General features: G+C 41.2%; 2 protein-coding genes across 7 annotated transcripts in view; one reads left to right on the plus strand and one right to left on the minus strand.

Annotated features, from left to right (window-relative positions):
- Positions 1-3,092, minus strand: part of gsk3ba (glycogen synthase kinase 3 beta, genome duplicate a) — a 33,990-nt gene extending 30,898 nt beyond the window's left edge. For all 4 annotated transcript variants that reach the window (XM_086051334.1, XM_086051332.1, XM_086051333.1 and 1 more), the window contains exon 1: positions 2,218-3,092. In XM_086051334.1, coding sequence (XP_085907460.1) covers positions 2,218-2,305 — 88 coding nt within the window. In that variant the 5' untranslated portion in view covers positions 2,306-3,092. The remainder of the gene's footprint in view (positions 1-2,217) is intronic.
- Positions 3,093-8,209: 5,117 nt separating this feature from the next.
- LOC147136359 (macrophage mannose receptor 1-like) lies at positions 8,210-12,537 on the plus strand. 3 transcript variants are annotated; one of them, XM_086052174.1, is made up of 9 exons: positions 8,210-8,375; positions 9,152-9,310; positions 9,418-9,503; positions 10,363-10,480; positions 10,617-10,664; positions 10,749-10,913; positions 11,821-11,934; positions 12,015-12,122; positions 12,327-12,537. In XM_086052174.1, the coding sequence occupies exons 1-9, from the start codon at positions 8,306-8,308 to the stop codon at positions 12,344-12,346; spliced, it is 888 nt and encodes a 295-aa protein (XP_085908300.1). In that variant the 5' UTR covers positions 8,210-8,305; the 3' UTR covers positions 12,347-12,537. The 3 variants fall into 3 exon arrangements, with proteins under 3 accessions (XP_085908300.1, XP_085908302.1, XP_085908301.1); XM_086052176.1 differs by having other exon boundaries at positions 9,211-9,310; XM_086052175.1 differs by having other exon boundaries at positions 12,418-12,526.
- The last annotated feature ends 565 nt before the right edge of the window (positions 12,538-13,102 follow it).

The raw sequence follows: 13,102 nt of genomic DNA on the forward strand, positions 1-13,102 counted from the left end.
AAATTCGGGGCCAAAATCAATTAAAAAAATTATCCTGCCGTGTGAACCGGGCTTAAATTTTGTGGTGTTTGGTTAAATACACAATGTGTAATCCTATTTGTTTTATGTTTAGTTTTTCAGTAAGATTCAGTTGGGAGTGGCAATGAATAAACAACATGAAGCAAGCACTTGGGCTCTTTTGTGGAAAAAGGTCCACTATCTGCCAACCTGCTGCTTGTTGTAAAGTTCGCTGCCGCCATAGATAGCGATCTTAACTCAAATTTTTGCTTGCAAATCAAGACAATTTTTGAAATTATACAAATCAGCTGAGCAACTGCTCATATCTTGAAAAACACTAAAGTTGGGTAACTTGTAAGTCGAGGTACCACTATATTATCCCCCCCATAAAGTGTGATGCAAACAGCGCAAGCTTGATAAAATAGAGACCATGACTGCATATCGACTTTAACATTCACATAAATGAGCACATTGGTGAAGTGAAACCCTGTGGAACCTACTGCTTATGCAGCCCTCCCGCTATACAATAAAAGCTGTACAACAAAAAGCTCTAAAATATAAAATAAATAAAAATATTTTCTTTCGCGATTGCCCTCAATAGGATTGCGGGTGAGCTGGAGTTGTTCCCAGCTGACTTGGGGTGAGAGGTGACTTCCAACCAGAACTGGTCGCCTGTCAATCTCAAGGGACAGACAGACAAGCAACCATCCACACATTTAGCGTCCTTAATGAACCTATGATGCATACTTTTAGAATGCGTGAGGAAGCCCAAGTAACCAGAGAAAACCGATACAAGCACATGGAGAACATGCCACCTCCACTCAAGAGGTCCAAGATTCGAACCCCAAACCTCATAACTGTGAAGCAGACTGGCTAACCAGTAGGTCACCGTGCAACCTGGCCCAACACATTTAACTCACAAATGGTCATGATACATGTATAATTTTGGATACAGGACTGAATTGGCACCCCTGACAGGAAAAAGATTCCCCGCCCCTGCTAAAGCATATGATTACTCTGAATGCAGCAGGGAGACCTGAAGCTTCCCCAACCAGTATTAAATAACAGCAATGTGACCGAATGACACTAAATGAATGACCCTTGTTTAAAAAAAAAAAAAAAAGATAAAAATAAAAATCCATTTTATATACATACCACTTGGGCAATTCTAGAATAGAACGCCTTAAGATTTAACTTGCAATAAACCTACTTAAAATGCTTATAATTTGATTTTCAATATATAATAAGAACGTGAATATTTGTCCATTTTCTATTTTGTCTAAGAAGAGCTGGAACCTATCCCAGCTGACTTCAGAAGAGAGACAGATGTTCACGCTGCACTGGTCGCCAGCCAATCGCAGGTCACAGACATTCATAGTACACCTATGAACAATTTAGTCTTCAAATGAACATAGCATGCACGTTTTTAGAATGCTGGAGGAAGCCGTAGTGCCCACAGAAAACAAGGAGAACATCTAAACTCCAATCAGTGGCCAACGTTGAAATCCTTCAACTCAAAAATGTAAGGCAGTGGGCCACCATGCTGCCCACAACGCTCATGACATATATATAAGTGGTGCGTATTTTTGGATACATGACTGAATTAGCCCCTGATAGGCAAAAGGCTCCCCACCCCTCATATACTGTATGACAAGCCTGAATGCAGCAGGGAGGCCTGAACCTTCCATAAACTGACATTAACGCCATTGCAGCCGAATTACATAGATAAAGCACCACTTGATTTCAAGTATTAACAAATACTAACGGAGAAATCTCCTTTCTTGGATTACTCCAGCCTGTGCAGTCATTTTATGGGCGCACCTTCCGCCGTGACAGTTGCGTAATCGCCTGCCTGCTAGTGCTACTGGCCCTGCCTGCTGTGTTAACACGCGCACAGCTTATGTGGCAACCCGGCTATGACTCATCTTCCAAATGGTCCATGGTACCGTAATCATCTTTATCGACATGTAACAGAACCGAGGCTCGCCTTCCATCTCAAGGCCGAGGACCGGCCTAGCTGTCACGCTTTGGCTCGAGTAGCGAGGACCTCATGCGGGATCCGGGCTAAGCTAATCGGCGGCTAACAGTCTGGGTCGCTGGGGGGTTGTGGTTGGAGGGAGGGTGAGGGGTTCGTTAGTTGGGTGGAGCCCACAGTACACCGACCGGGCCCGGCGCGGTGCGGTGCGGTGCCGTGCAGGCGGTGTGTGGAAGGCAACTTACTGCTGACTTTCATGCTGCCAAAGGCAGACGGCTGCGGTACCGGCTTGCAGCTCTCCGCGAAGGATGTGGTCCTGGGCCGACCCGACATGATCAAGGCGCTCGTTGGTGGTTCTCGGCGGACTTGCTTTAGCCACTGATGTGATCTCTGAAGCTTTTCATCCAAAAAAAAGAAAAAAAGGAGGCAGGGGACGATAGCGAATCAACTGCACAAGTGGGAAGACAGACAGGAGACACTCGCCTAATAAACTAAGACTTTCAGTCCAAATGTCTGCATTATCCCCCCACCTTGGAATCGTTCTGTCAAGGGGGGCCTTTAGGAAGAAACGTCTCCAACTAAAATGGTCATGAATTGGGCCTCCTTCGCGGGTACGTTTTAAAAACAAAAAATCGCTTCGAATCCAGGGTGGGTTTCACAAAGATGCGAACGTTATTATGTCGGCTAAATGCGGCGTTTTGTGGCCCGTCCAGTTCCTCTTCATATCCCGATGTGGAGCCTCAGTGAACCGACTGCCATGGCGGCTCCCTCGCCGTAGCCGACCGAGCCTTACAGAACGTCCAGCGGCAAGCCGTCTACTTTAACCCAAAAATGCCTTCAGTGTTCGCAAGATACACCGTCAGGCAAAATCTGATCCCAAATCTACGTTAATTCCAAGTACGACTTCCAAGTAGAACAGTGTTGGATTGTGGAGAGCGACGATACTGAATTTCTTTTTTTATTCCTTCCCCATAGGTCTCGGGCTCGCCGTCTTTGTCACTACGCACGTTAGCTGCGCCGTTTGCGTATAGGCGTTGAAGAACGTGTTATTCCCACGCTGCTAATGTAAACCTAAATGGAGAATACGGGAAGCCATGAACGCGCAATGGCGACTCTGGGATGGGGGATTTAACCAATCAGAGAGGGCTTTTCTTCCATTAGTGGGCGTCGACTGGGTGTTCAGTACACCAATCAGAACCCCGTTCCGGAACACCACATGGCATAATTTGCCTTGCACCGCCCACAGAACTTCAAAGGCTTCCCCACAAAGCCGCCACAGATATGATGGGCGGAGCCTCTTTCCGTGATGGATGACTTTATGGACCAATGAAGATCCAGTATTTAAGTTTCGCCATTGACAGCCGCCAGCTGTCACGAGGCAGCCATAGAATTAAGCACTGTTGCTATGTCAGTTCAAGACTGCTCGTTCCTTCGGGACAATGTAACTTGTTATTAGTGTCGTAAAGCTCACGTGTACATGTCGTGAGAATACCTTACTGAATGGCTATCAAATAAAACAAATTGTTAAAGTATTTTAAAATTACTTAACCATTCACTCATAGGACACTTAATTAGGTACATCCTGCAGTTTGCAAACTGCATCGCATTCCAAAGAGGGGGTTTCAAAAATGTTCTGTGCTGCATGTAGGCTACTCTTAGCTGTCTCAACACCAGTTTAAAACAACAATACGCGTTCGTTTGGTTATGAGATTGCATTCTTGTTAACTCGACCTGTGCACACATCATGTACATTTTGTAGGCTACTTCCTATGTGTTTATTTAAGGAGACGTTGATTTTAAACCAGGCCTCTACTGAATTATCCTGAATTGTAGTCCATAGGATATTTACTTATACTCATGTTGTCCTTGGGGCTAACTATTACCTGCTGGCACCGTTTTTTTTTTTTTTTTTTGTTTTGTTTGTTTTTTGTTTTTTAATCGACAAAGCAAAAGGAATCAGTTTTTGGCCAGTGTTTCTTTCATCTTGCGCCCTAGATTCTCCTCCTCCATACTGAATTGCTCACACCTCCCTGCTCTGATGTCGAGAAGAAAAAAAAAGTGAATTGGAGGCAATTAACTTAAAAAAGATGGCTGGTTTACTCAACTCTGCAAGCAGCCAACCCTATTGAAGTCCCTTCAAAAAGAAGTGCTCATCACTGAAAAAGAAAAAAAGTCCTCATTACTGGTGACGGCCAGTAATAGTGTTATTGAAACCTAAATTATTTAAAACCATGGTAAACCATTAAACTGGTAATCTGTTCCATTTATATTTGATAAAGAATAGTGATTAAAATGTGGAAATGAATTTGTAGCATACAAACATAATGTTGTTGTTTTTTTATCGCATCTGTGTACTGTACTGTATTCACATAGCTTTCTTTACTCAACCATTCCTCTTTAAATGTGCCAGTGGCCTTCATATAAAAAAAATGTAACAAGCTAATCTTAGTTGGTCTTCCCTCCCACACACGAAAGCTGACGGAGAGCCTTTTGTGTGGTTTGTATCGCCTCTGTTGTACACTACAAAGAGAATTCCTCCCAGTCTGCCCTTCAGTGCTCCAATATGCAGAATGAAGATGTGTCCCAGAAATAAGGCAGCCGAGCAAAAATAATGCACGATACAGTAGGGAGACCAAAATAAAGTGACCTTTTTCTTGTTTAAAAACCCCCAAAAGGAATGCCATAAAATATTTTAATTGTATTTGTTTGAAAAAAACAAAAATGAATGCCATAAAAATATTTTAATTATCTCTTTATATCGCTCTTGTTAAGGGCCCCACTGTCAAACCAAATGATTCAAGTGCAAAGAGGCAAACAAACGCTGTCTGGTTTCTACCCCCTGGCAGTTTGAATACTTTGTGTTGATCTCTTCATGAAGGGGAGGCTTATGTAAGATCAGCCAAGTGTTTGAGGGTCACTATAGGACTTCTTTGTGTTCCTTTGCCCCATGTAAGTAAAAAAAACAACATTTACTTAAGCGTACAAATGTACTGATACAGTATCATGGCCTTGTTGTTACAAAAGGGAGATACTGAGACAAAAACATGCATCAAAACATTTTTATGCAATGTAGCAGGACATGAGAGCATGATCAACAATGCATCATGCGAAACATGATGTCACTCAAATCTCAGTAAAATACTTCATTGAAAAAGCATGAAAACAGGTTGAAATAATAGAGGTAGTTGTATAGGAGTAGCACTTGTGTTTGTTGTTTCCCGGTTTGTTGTACTGTGTGTTTACTTTATATGTATCTTGAGAGTCTTCTATATTTATGTTAGCATGTTAAAATTGGAAATAAACTTAGATACCTCACACTTGTAAGCTTTTCACAATAAAGACTGACTCACTCCACATTATTCCTTAGTATTGTTGTTTGATTTGTCATAAATTGTCTACATTATCAACTTGCACCAGGTTGACTCAAATTACATGACTTGAGCATTGGATCAGCTCGGCTGCCGCGACCAGTGTAAGGGAAAAGGGCAGGTGCCACACCTATGTCATGCTTTTACTTATGCCATATTTGCACTATTTAGCCTACTGCTACAACAGCAATATTGATGCTCATGTTCAATGTCTTTTCACTGTTTATGAACAATAGCTTAATTATTCATAAATGGAAGATATCTTTTTACTTTAATGCAGGTGAACTATATATTTTCCACCTGCACTCTGATGCACACATATTGCACTTTCTGCTCTTTTTACCCTTCCATACAGATGCAAAACGACATACGGTTGTCTCGGTACTTGTACTTTGGCCAATGTCAGACAGTCAAATGAAATCTTATCAAACATGGCATCATGGCCTGTCATTTCCATTCAAACACCAGATGGCAGTATTGCACAATTAGGCCTCACGTAGTGGACCTTTTGGTGAAGCATTGGGCCTGAACCCAGGCCTCAGTGCACATTCATGGGGCTTCACATTTCCACCCCAAGAGGCAAAAGAGCGGGTGGCCTTTAGGCATTTTAGGCTGTTAATGTCCCAAGCATTTATAAATTGAAAAGAAAACAATTCATTCCAGTTGTATATGAGCGTAGACGGTTTTTCAAAGAGCCTTTCAACAAAAAAAATAAATACATTTTTAAAAATGGTAATGTTGCCACAGTGGACTCAGCAGTTGGGCATTGAATATTTTTCAGCCATGGAAAGGCACAATTGCCACTGGACTAGGTGAAAGTCATGCTGCAGCATGTTGGCTGGATTTCCTCTTTGGACTCAGCTTTCAGCACATGTGTAGTCTTGATAAAAGAACAAGTTTGGAGGTGTGGCCGACAATTGTTCATTTTTCCCAAACCTGGCAAGGGTGCCAATGTAATTTCAAGATTTGAGGATTAACCAGTCTACATTAAAGCCAACAATTTACAAATGTGGACACTTTGGGACTGTTGCTACTTTACCAAGAGAACCTCAATTAATAAAATACAAATACTGTATGAAACAATACAAAGTTTTCTATTTAAATAGAAAAGGCTGCAAAGTAATTCATTGTTTTCACCTTGCTAATTTAGGTACTTTGAGCATTTATTAATTTTATGGTCATTTATGCATTACAGTATTGTTGTTCGAGTGGTCCGGTTCCCATGATTTGTGCATGCGTGGTGACATCATGGAGGTTGGAAGACAAGCGTGTGGGAATATAAATTGTGCGTCGATGACAAGTGGGTAGTGATAAGTACAGGCTTATGTACTCATCTCACAGGGTTTGAGTTGACAATGTGTTGTTATTTTGTTTGAAACGATAAATGCAAAATATTAAGATATTGCTTTTTTTTTTTAGGAATTTATTGTAATGATGATCAGAATTTTTCATGCATCAATGGCAACATTACATTGAAAAGTTTTCAACATCTGACAAATAATTTAATAACCAATACAAATAGAAACTATTGGTGTTCATTATAATTCTATTGCCGTCGATAATAGTCTATAGCCACAAATACAAAGAGAGAAACTTCTTTTTGGGACTTTTTTTTTTTTTTAACAGTGAGGTATGGTTGTCTTCCTTAAATGATGGTCTTGTTAGATTTGCACTTAAACTTCATAAACTACACACACATTTTCTCTCAAATATATCTAACATATTGGTTACGCCGATGCTACAAACTCAAACTACAAATATTTTGGATAGAGAGTTCCTGCCACCAAGGCGGCACGGTAGTCGACTGGTTAGCACGTCCGCCTCACAGTTCAGAGGTCGTGGGTTCGATCCCGGCTCCAGCCTCCCTGTGGGGAGTTTGCATGTTTTCTCTGGGAACTCCGGTTTCCTCCCACATTCCAAAAACATGCATGGTGACTTGATTGGACACTCTAAATTGCCCCTAGGTATGATTGTGAGTGCGGATGTTTGTCTCTGCGATTGGCTGGCAACCACTTCGGGGTGTCCTCCGCCTACTGCCCGAAGACAGCTGGGATAGGCTCCAGCATGCCCCGCCACCCTTGTGAGGAGAAGCGGTATAGATAATGCATGCAGTTCCTGCCACCTAGTGGTGACCACTTCAGACAACAAAATCTGTTCGGCAGAGCCCGGCATCCTGATGCTGGCTTTGCTGTTTTGTTTCTGGTATACGTACTTGCAAGACAGGTTCATTCATTCATTATTTCCGTGGTGCATATAGAGCTACTCTATAGCTTTTATATTCGTTCTTGCACCGTGTTATTGGATAAGAGTGCGAGTGGATTACATGTTTTATTTTGGACATTCGGACACCCCTAAACAAAATGGTTTAACCCCTTAATAGTGCACTGCGTAGGGAATAGTGCTCATATTCGGATACAGCCCATGAGGAAATCAGCTATAGACATTTAAGGACTATAGACGTGTGTGCGCGCAAAGGCGCACGTATGCTTAAAAGTGTGCCCCTCAGACAACGCCCCTGGCCCCAGAACCCCCCTCCCCACCAATAAAAAAGGTATAAATCAAAATCCGCCACTGCATTCATCGGCATCTTGTGTTGTCATCACTTGATTGTATCACGCCCTATCTCGAGCGTGCAACACGCTTTCGGCCTGCGTGCACGCATGCTTCTCACGTTGATGCATTTCAACCGGAATATTGTCCTCTTTAATGAAAAGAGAAAAGGAAAGTAAAACAAAACCGGAGTGTGTTTCATTTAAAGAAAATGGCGAGCGAAATGTGTATAATGCGTGATGCGTGCGACACTCTTGATGAGCGCATGTGCTTGTGACGTTGCGTGACGTAGTGTGCGTGTGCGTGAACGGCGGTGCGGTGAGGAAGCGCCGAGCGAGCTCACCAAATTTCAGAAACACTTGATCCTCGCCGACCTAAGCGAATCCCAGTTCACTGAGAGCGGGTTTTGTTGGAGATGAGGATGAATGCAACACTATGGCTTCTTGTTCAGGCGCTGCTCACGCTTGGCGCACGAAGGGTTTTTGGTGAGTTGTCATGTGCTCAAATGAGCACTTATCACTCCACACAAACAAAACACACACACACACACAAAAAGCCAAAAAGTCAGAGTAAACCACATCTAATAATAGTTCTTTAAATGACTGATCCACGGCACAGGAGAAATGCTTGTTGTAATCATAAAATATGTTAACCCTAATTTTTGGGTGAGGACAAATTATTTTGATACAGTTGCTCCTCAACATACAGTACCCATGACAGTATTAACCTTTCTGAAGTAAACCAGCCCCGTGCAGCAAGTACAAAATATTATTCAATTTTTCTAGAAAGGCGGTCTCTCCCTGTAATTCTCATAGTCAAATTTAGCAAACTAGTAATTCATTTAGTGAAGTCCACTGTGGAAGTGTATGTGTGATTTTGAATGTGACAATTGACATAAAAATAATAATAAAAACAGCTGAATATTAGTACAGTATTTCCTCTCCCTGCTCTCACGCTCTCTGTACACTGGAATTGGAAAATATGTTCCAAGCATATACTGTACATAAATAACTATATACAGTAATGGGTTGCACTACACTAATTATGAAGGGCCAACACCAGGGCCAATTTTTTTTTTTTGTCACAGCCCACCCCTGCTTGTACTTTAGAAAGACATGTATTAGCCTCTAAATGCGATATTACATGTGTCCAAAATGCATCTATTGCAGCAGCAAGTGAGTCAACTCGCACCGATGTTACATTCAACACGTTCCTCTTTCCGGCATGCTTTTTGTAATGAGTGTTTCTTTGGGCCTTATAGCTTCCTACTGCAAACCAGACGAAGAGCAGTATGGTGATTTTTGCTATTACTTTGATAAGAATCTGTCTAGACCATGGCAGGCCGCTGAGAATTACTGCGCCGCAAGGCAAAGTCACCTGGCCAGCTTCCACTCAAAGGAAGACCTAAGCTTCTTTAACGGTGAGCACTAAGCCTAAGTGTCGCTTGGGCATTCCTGACATCGGTCAAACAACGCACAAGGTTGACTGCTGTACTTGTACTAAAACCCATATTCTCCTTTCCTGAAGATCGCACCTATTTGGGGTATCTTTGGGTCGGACTTAGTAGGTCTCATGGCACTGGAGAGCTTGTGTTCACTGACAAAACAGCTGTAGTAAGTGAAACTTTTACAGCAGTCTTGATGAAATTGTAATTTGACATGTCATTTTTCCTGAGTAAATGACACTATGACCCAAAAAGTTGAAATGCATGAAAAGGCATCACAAATTGCTTGCAGAATTTTTTCAAAAAGGAAACTCGCATGGCTAATGAGGATATCCTCTTGTCTTATTTCTTGTCTACTATTTCTATATCAAGGATATTTTTCAGTATTTACCCCCTCCCCAAAATAATTACTAAAGCAACATAATTTACAAAAAGAATAAGTGTCTTTTTTTTAAAAAGGAACTTGAACTGTAAAAGTTGGTATTTTTTTCACAAACTTCTACTTTTACCAAAGAATATATTTTTTTGTCATGTACACAAAGTTTGACCTGTGAATTTATCACACACTTTTAGTGATGGCTGCTTAAGCGCCTGGGAAGCAGTTCGGTGTATTTGTGTTTTACTTAGGTACACTGCACGTCTGGGGGGGACAGTCTTGAACTGGGGCCCGGTGACAATTCTTAACCACTTGTCCACGGCTGCCCCTAAAGAGAATTAATTAAACTTAGAACTCACCAAAAAAACATGTGGAAAAAAGTACAAGATACTTTGTAGTGCAAGAGCAACGATACATCATTTGAAGCTCTAATGAAGTTGTGGACAAAGTTGAAGCCAACGATATGGAAAAATGGCAACATGAAGGAAATAGTTATACATTTAAAGAGAGCCTAAAAATATGAGAATGAAGTGATCATTTTTACCAGGAAAAATTACAATGATAATTTTTATTTTAAAAAATGTTCTTCAAATGGTGAGAAATGAAAGAACGAATCAAAGTGACATTGCCAATGATTTGAATTGATGAACAGGACTACCTCCCGTGGGCCAAAACAGGCCAGAGGGGCCATCAGTGCGTTCTGTTTGTTCGCTGCCGTAGCATATGTGACCAAATCTGTACAGAGAAATATCAATTCATCTGTAAAAGAGGTGACTACTACACTTACTCTATTATCAATACCACTTAATCTGTAAAATAAAAAAGTCCAGAAGTCATGACAACTTTCCTTGCATGTCTCCTAATGCACTCTCCCATATTTGATACCTTTTGCATCCCTTCCTGTAGCCGTGGACCAAGGGCCCAATCCTGTCCAGTTGCCAACATCACAACCAGGTGACGTTACACACGACAGCTGACACTCTTGTTTGAAGCACACATACGCACACACTTTGACATGAAGTGGGATATTGGTTGCAGTTTGGACGTATGAATGCCGCCGGTGGGTGCGCAACCCCTCCAACGGCTTCTGCTACCTGCCCAACGAGTCCCCGAGGACCTGGATGGAGGCACGAACTGAATGCTGCTGCAAGGGAGCGAAACTGCTCAGCATCACCAACCTGTCTGAACAGGCCTTCGTGCAAAGTACGACAACCAGGTTTCTTGTGTACCTATTTTTCACTAACAAACTCATTTGATGTATTTTTTGCTCAGGGAAATGAAATTGGAACTAAGTTTCAATATTATCAATTCATTTTGAAGCAAATTAATTGCAACTGGAACACCCCTTTTTTTGCCAAAATCAATACGCCCCATGTCTTGGTGATGTCAACAAAGGAACTGTACAGTACATTGCGTACAGGGTTGGGGGTTACTTTAAAAATGTTTTCCAATAGTTACTAGTTACCTGTTTTAATGTTTTTTTTTAAATGTAGTTTAGAATCTAATCCAAGTACAAAGTGTAATGTCGCTTGAACGGTGTAACAAAAAAGGAGAACTCGGTTTCAATTTAAAAGATGTGAGTACATCGAATCAAATCCTTCCACTTGAATCGTCTTTTATTGGAAATGTACTGTATGTCTTTGAAGGTTTTCCACAAAAAATGGAAGGGCATTGAGGGAAAAAACAGAAATCCCCCCTCCCCCCAAGTTTTTTCTCTTACAATTGGAGGGAAAAATATGTGAATTTGTGGGTACTAAAAATCAAACATGCGAGAGTCCATTGTAGTGATAAATATTTGTCTGGTCTTTTTTTATCTCATGCGTGTTTAATATTCATCCTTTTGGACTGCAGAAGAAAGCTAGAGCACACCGGGATTCAAATTCAAAACATAAAAACTGCGGCAGATTTGCAAACCACTTGTTCACTGTGAGATAGATGAATGGATGAATAAAGGCAATATGAGACGATTGCTTATTTGCAAGCTGTTTTCGAACTGTCCCTGAAGGCAACACCTCACATAGATGCTGTATTCCAACTGTTTCCTTGCATGCAAATGTTTTAGTGAATTGTAACGCTCAATTTCAATTGACACTTATGTTCACAAATGTAGGCCTTAAGGTGAGCGGGAATGGGACCTCCCTGTGGATGGGTGGTATCTCTTACTCTGACCAAAACTGGCAGTGGAGCGATGGATCCCAACTCACATACATACGCTGGAACACAGGTTCTTGTAAACCTCAGTGACGGATATCTGTAGGCTACACTGAGGAGAAACAGAGCTCTTGAGATCTCATTTCCTTCCAGGTTACTCTTCTGACTACAGTGAACGCTGCCTTTCTTTCCTTGTTCACGAAGGCCGCTGGAACCAGGAGCCCTGCGAGAGCGTGAGAGGCCACATCTGCAAGAAAATGGGTAGGATGGGATGTTGCACTTGCTCTCACAGGATACTGGTTAGGACTGAATGATTTTGGTTAATTCAATATCTAGTTTGATATACGTTAGGTTTTTTTCCTCCAAGCCGCAGCCTTTGAAATTTAAAATTGATTGCATTCTACTACATACCAATGTTGGTTTGAATTCCTTGACTTACGTCCATATTTGGGTTTCCTCTGGCAGGAAGAAATGCAGCACTTTGAATGAGATGAGAGATGATGAGATCATCAACTATCATTAAAAAATACTATAAATGAAACTTTATATCCAACAGATACCATCGACAGCGACTGATGTACTTGGTACTTGGCTGGTTCATCAGTCCATTTTTATTCCATTTAAAAAAGCATTTCGGACGATTGTATGATGTCTTTGATTCTGGAATTTTAGAACTGCACACGTTTTGACTTCCTATCCCTCTTGAACATGATTCATATTGTCTAATCTATTTCTTATCATGTATATGTAATCCAACGATCCTTTGCTCATACCAATTTCAATGATTCTTCAATAAATTTGCAAAGACAAATTGCTGAATGAGTTTCAATGGTAATTTAGCAGCGCAGGGAAGAGGTCCTAAAGTGTTCTCCATAGAATAGAACAAAATGACTTTTACTGTCACTGTACGTGTGCTATGTTATAACAGGTGATTATTTAAATAGGTTGACTGGTCTTTCGAGCAGATGGCTGACTGATAGGCAAGATATCTGTAAATCTACGATTAGATGCCATCTGGCTTTTAGTTAAAACAGGAAAAGTGTAAAAAGGCTACATGGATTGGACACAAGGGTGATTCCTATGTGAAACTACATTTCTAGTTGGCCTGACAACTCCAGGGTTTTTTTTATGGCAACTTAGGCCAACATTTCTGTTTGTTTATGTCATTTCCTTTTTGTGTTCATCATTAAATAATCAAATTTTGAGAACTGGATTTATTTTTGTCTGCCATAATCATCACA

Source organism: Filicampus tigris, chromosome 14, assembly GCF_054856515.1.
Source record: "Filicampus tigris isolate MCC_2025a chromosome 14, RoL_Ftig_1.0, whole genome shotgun sequence".
NCBI classification, from domain to species: Eukaryota; Metazoa; Chordata; class Actinopteri; order Syngnathiformes; family Syngnathidae; genus Filicampus; species Filicampus tigris.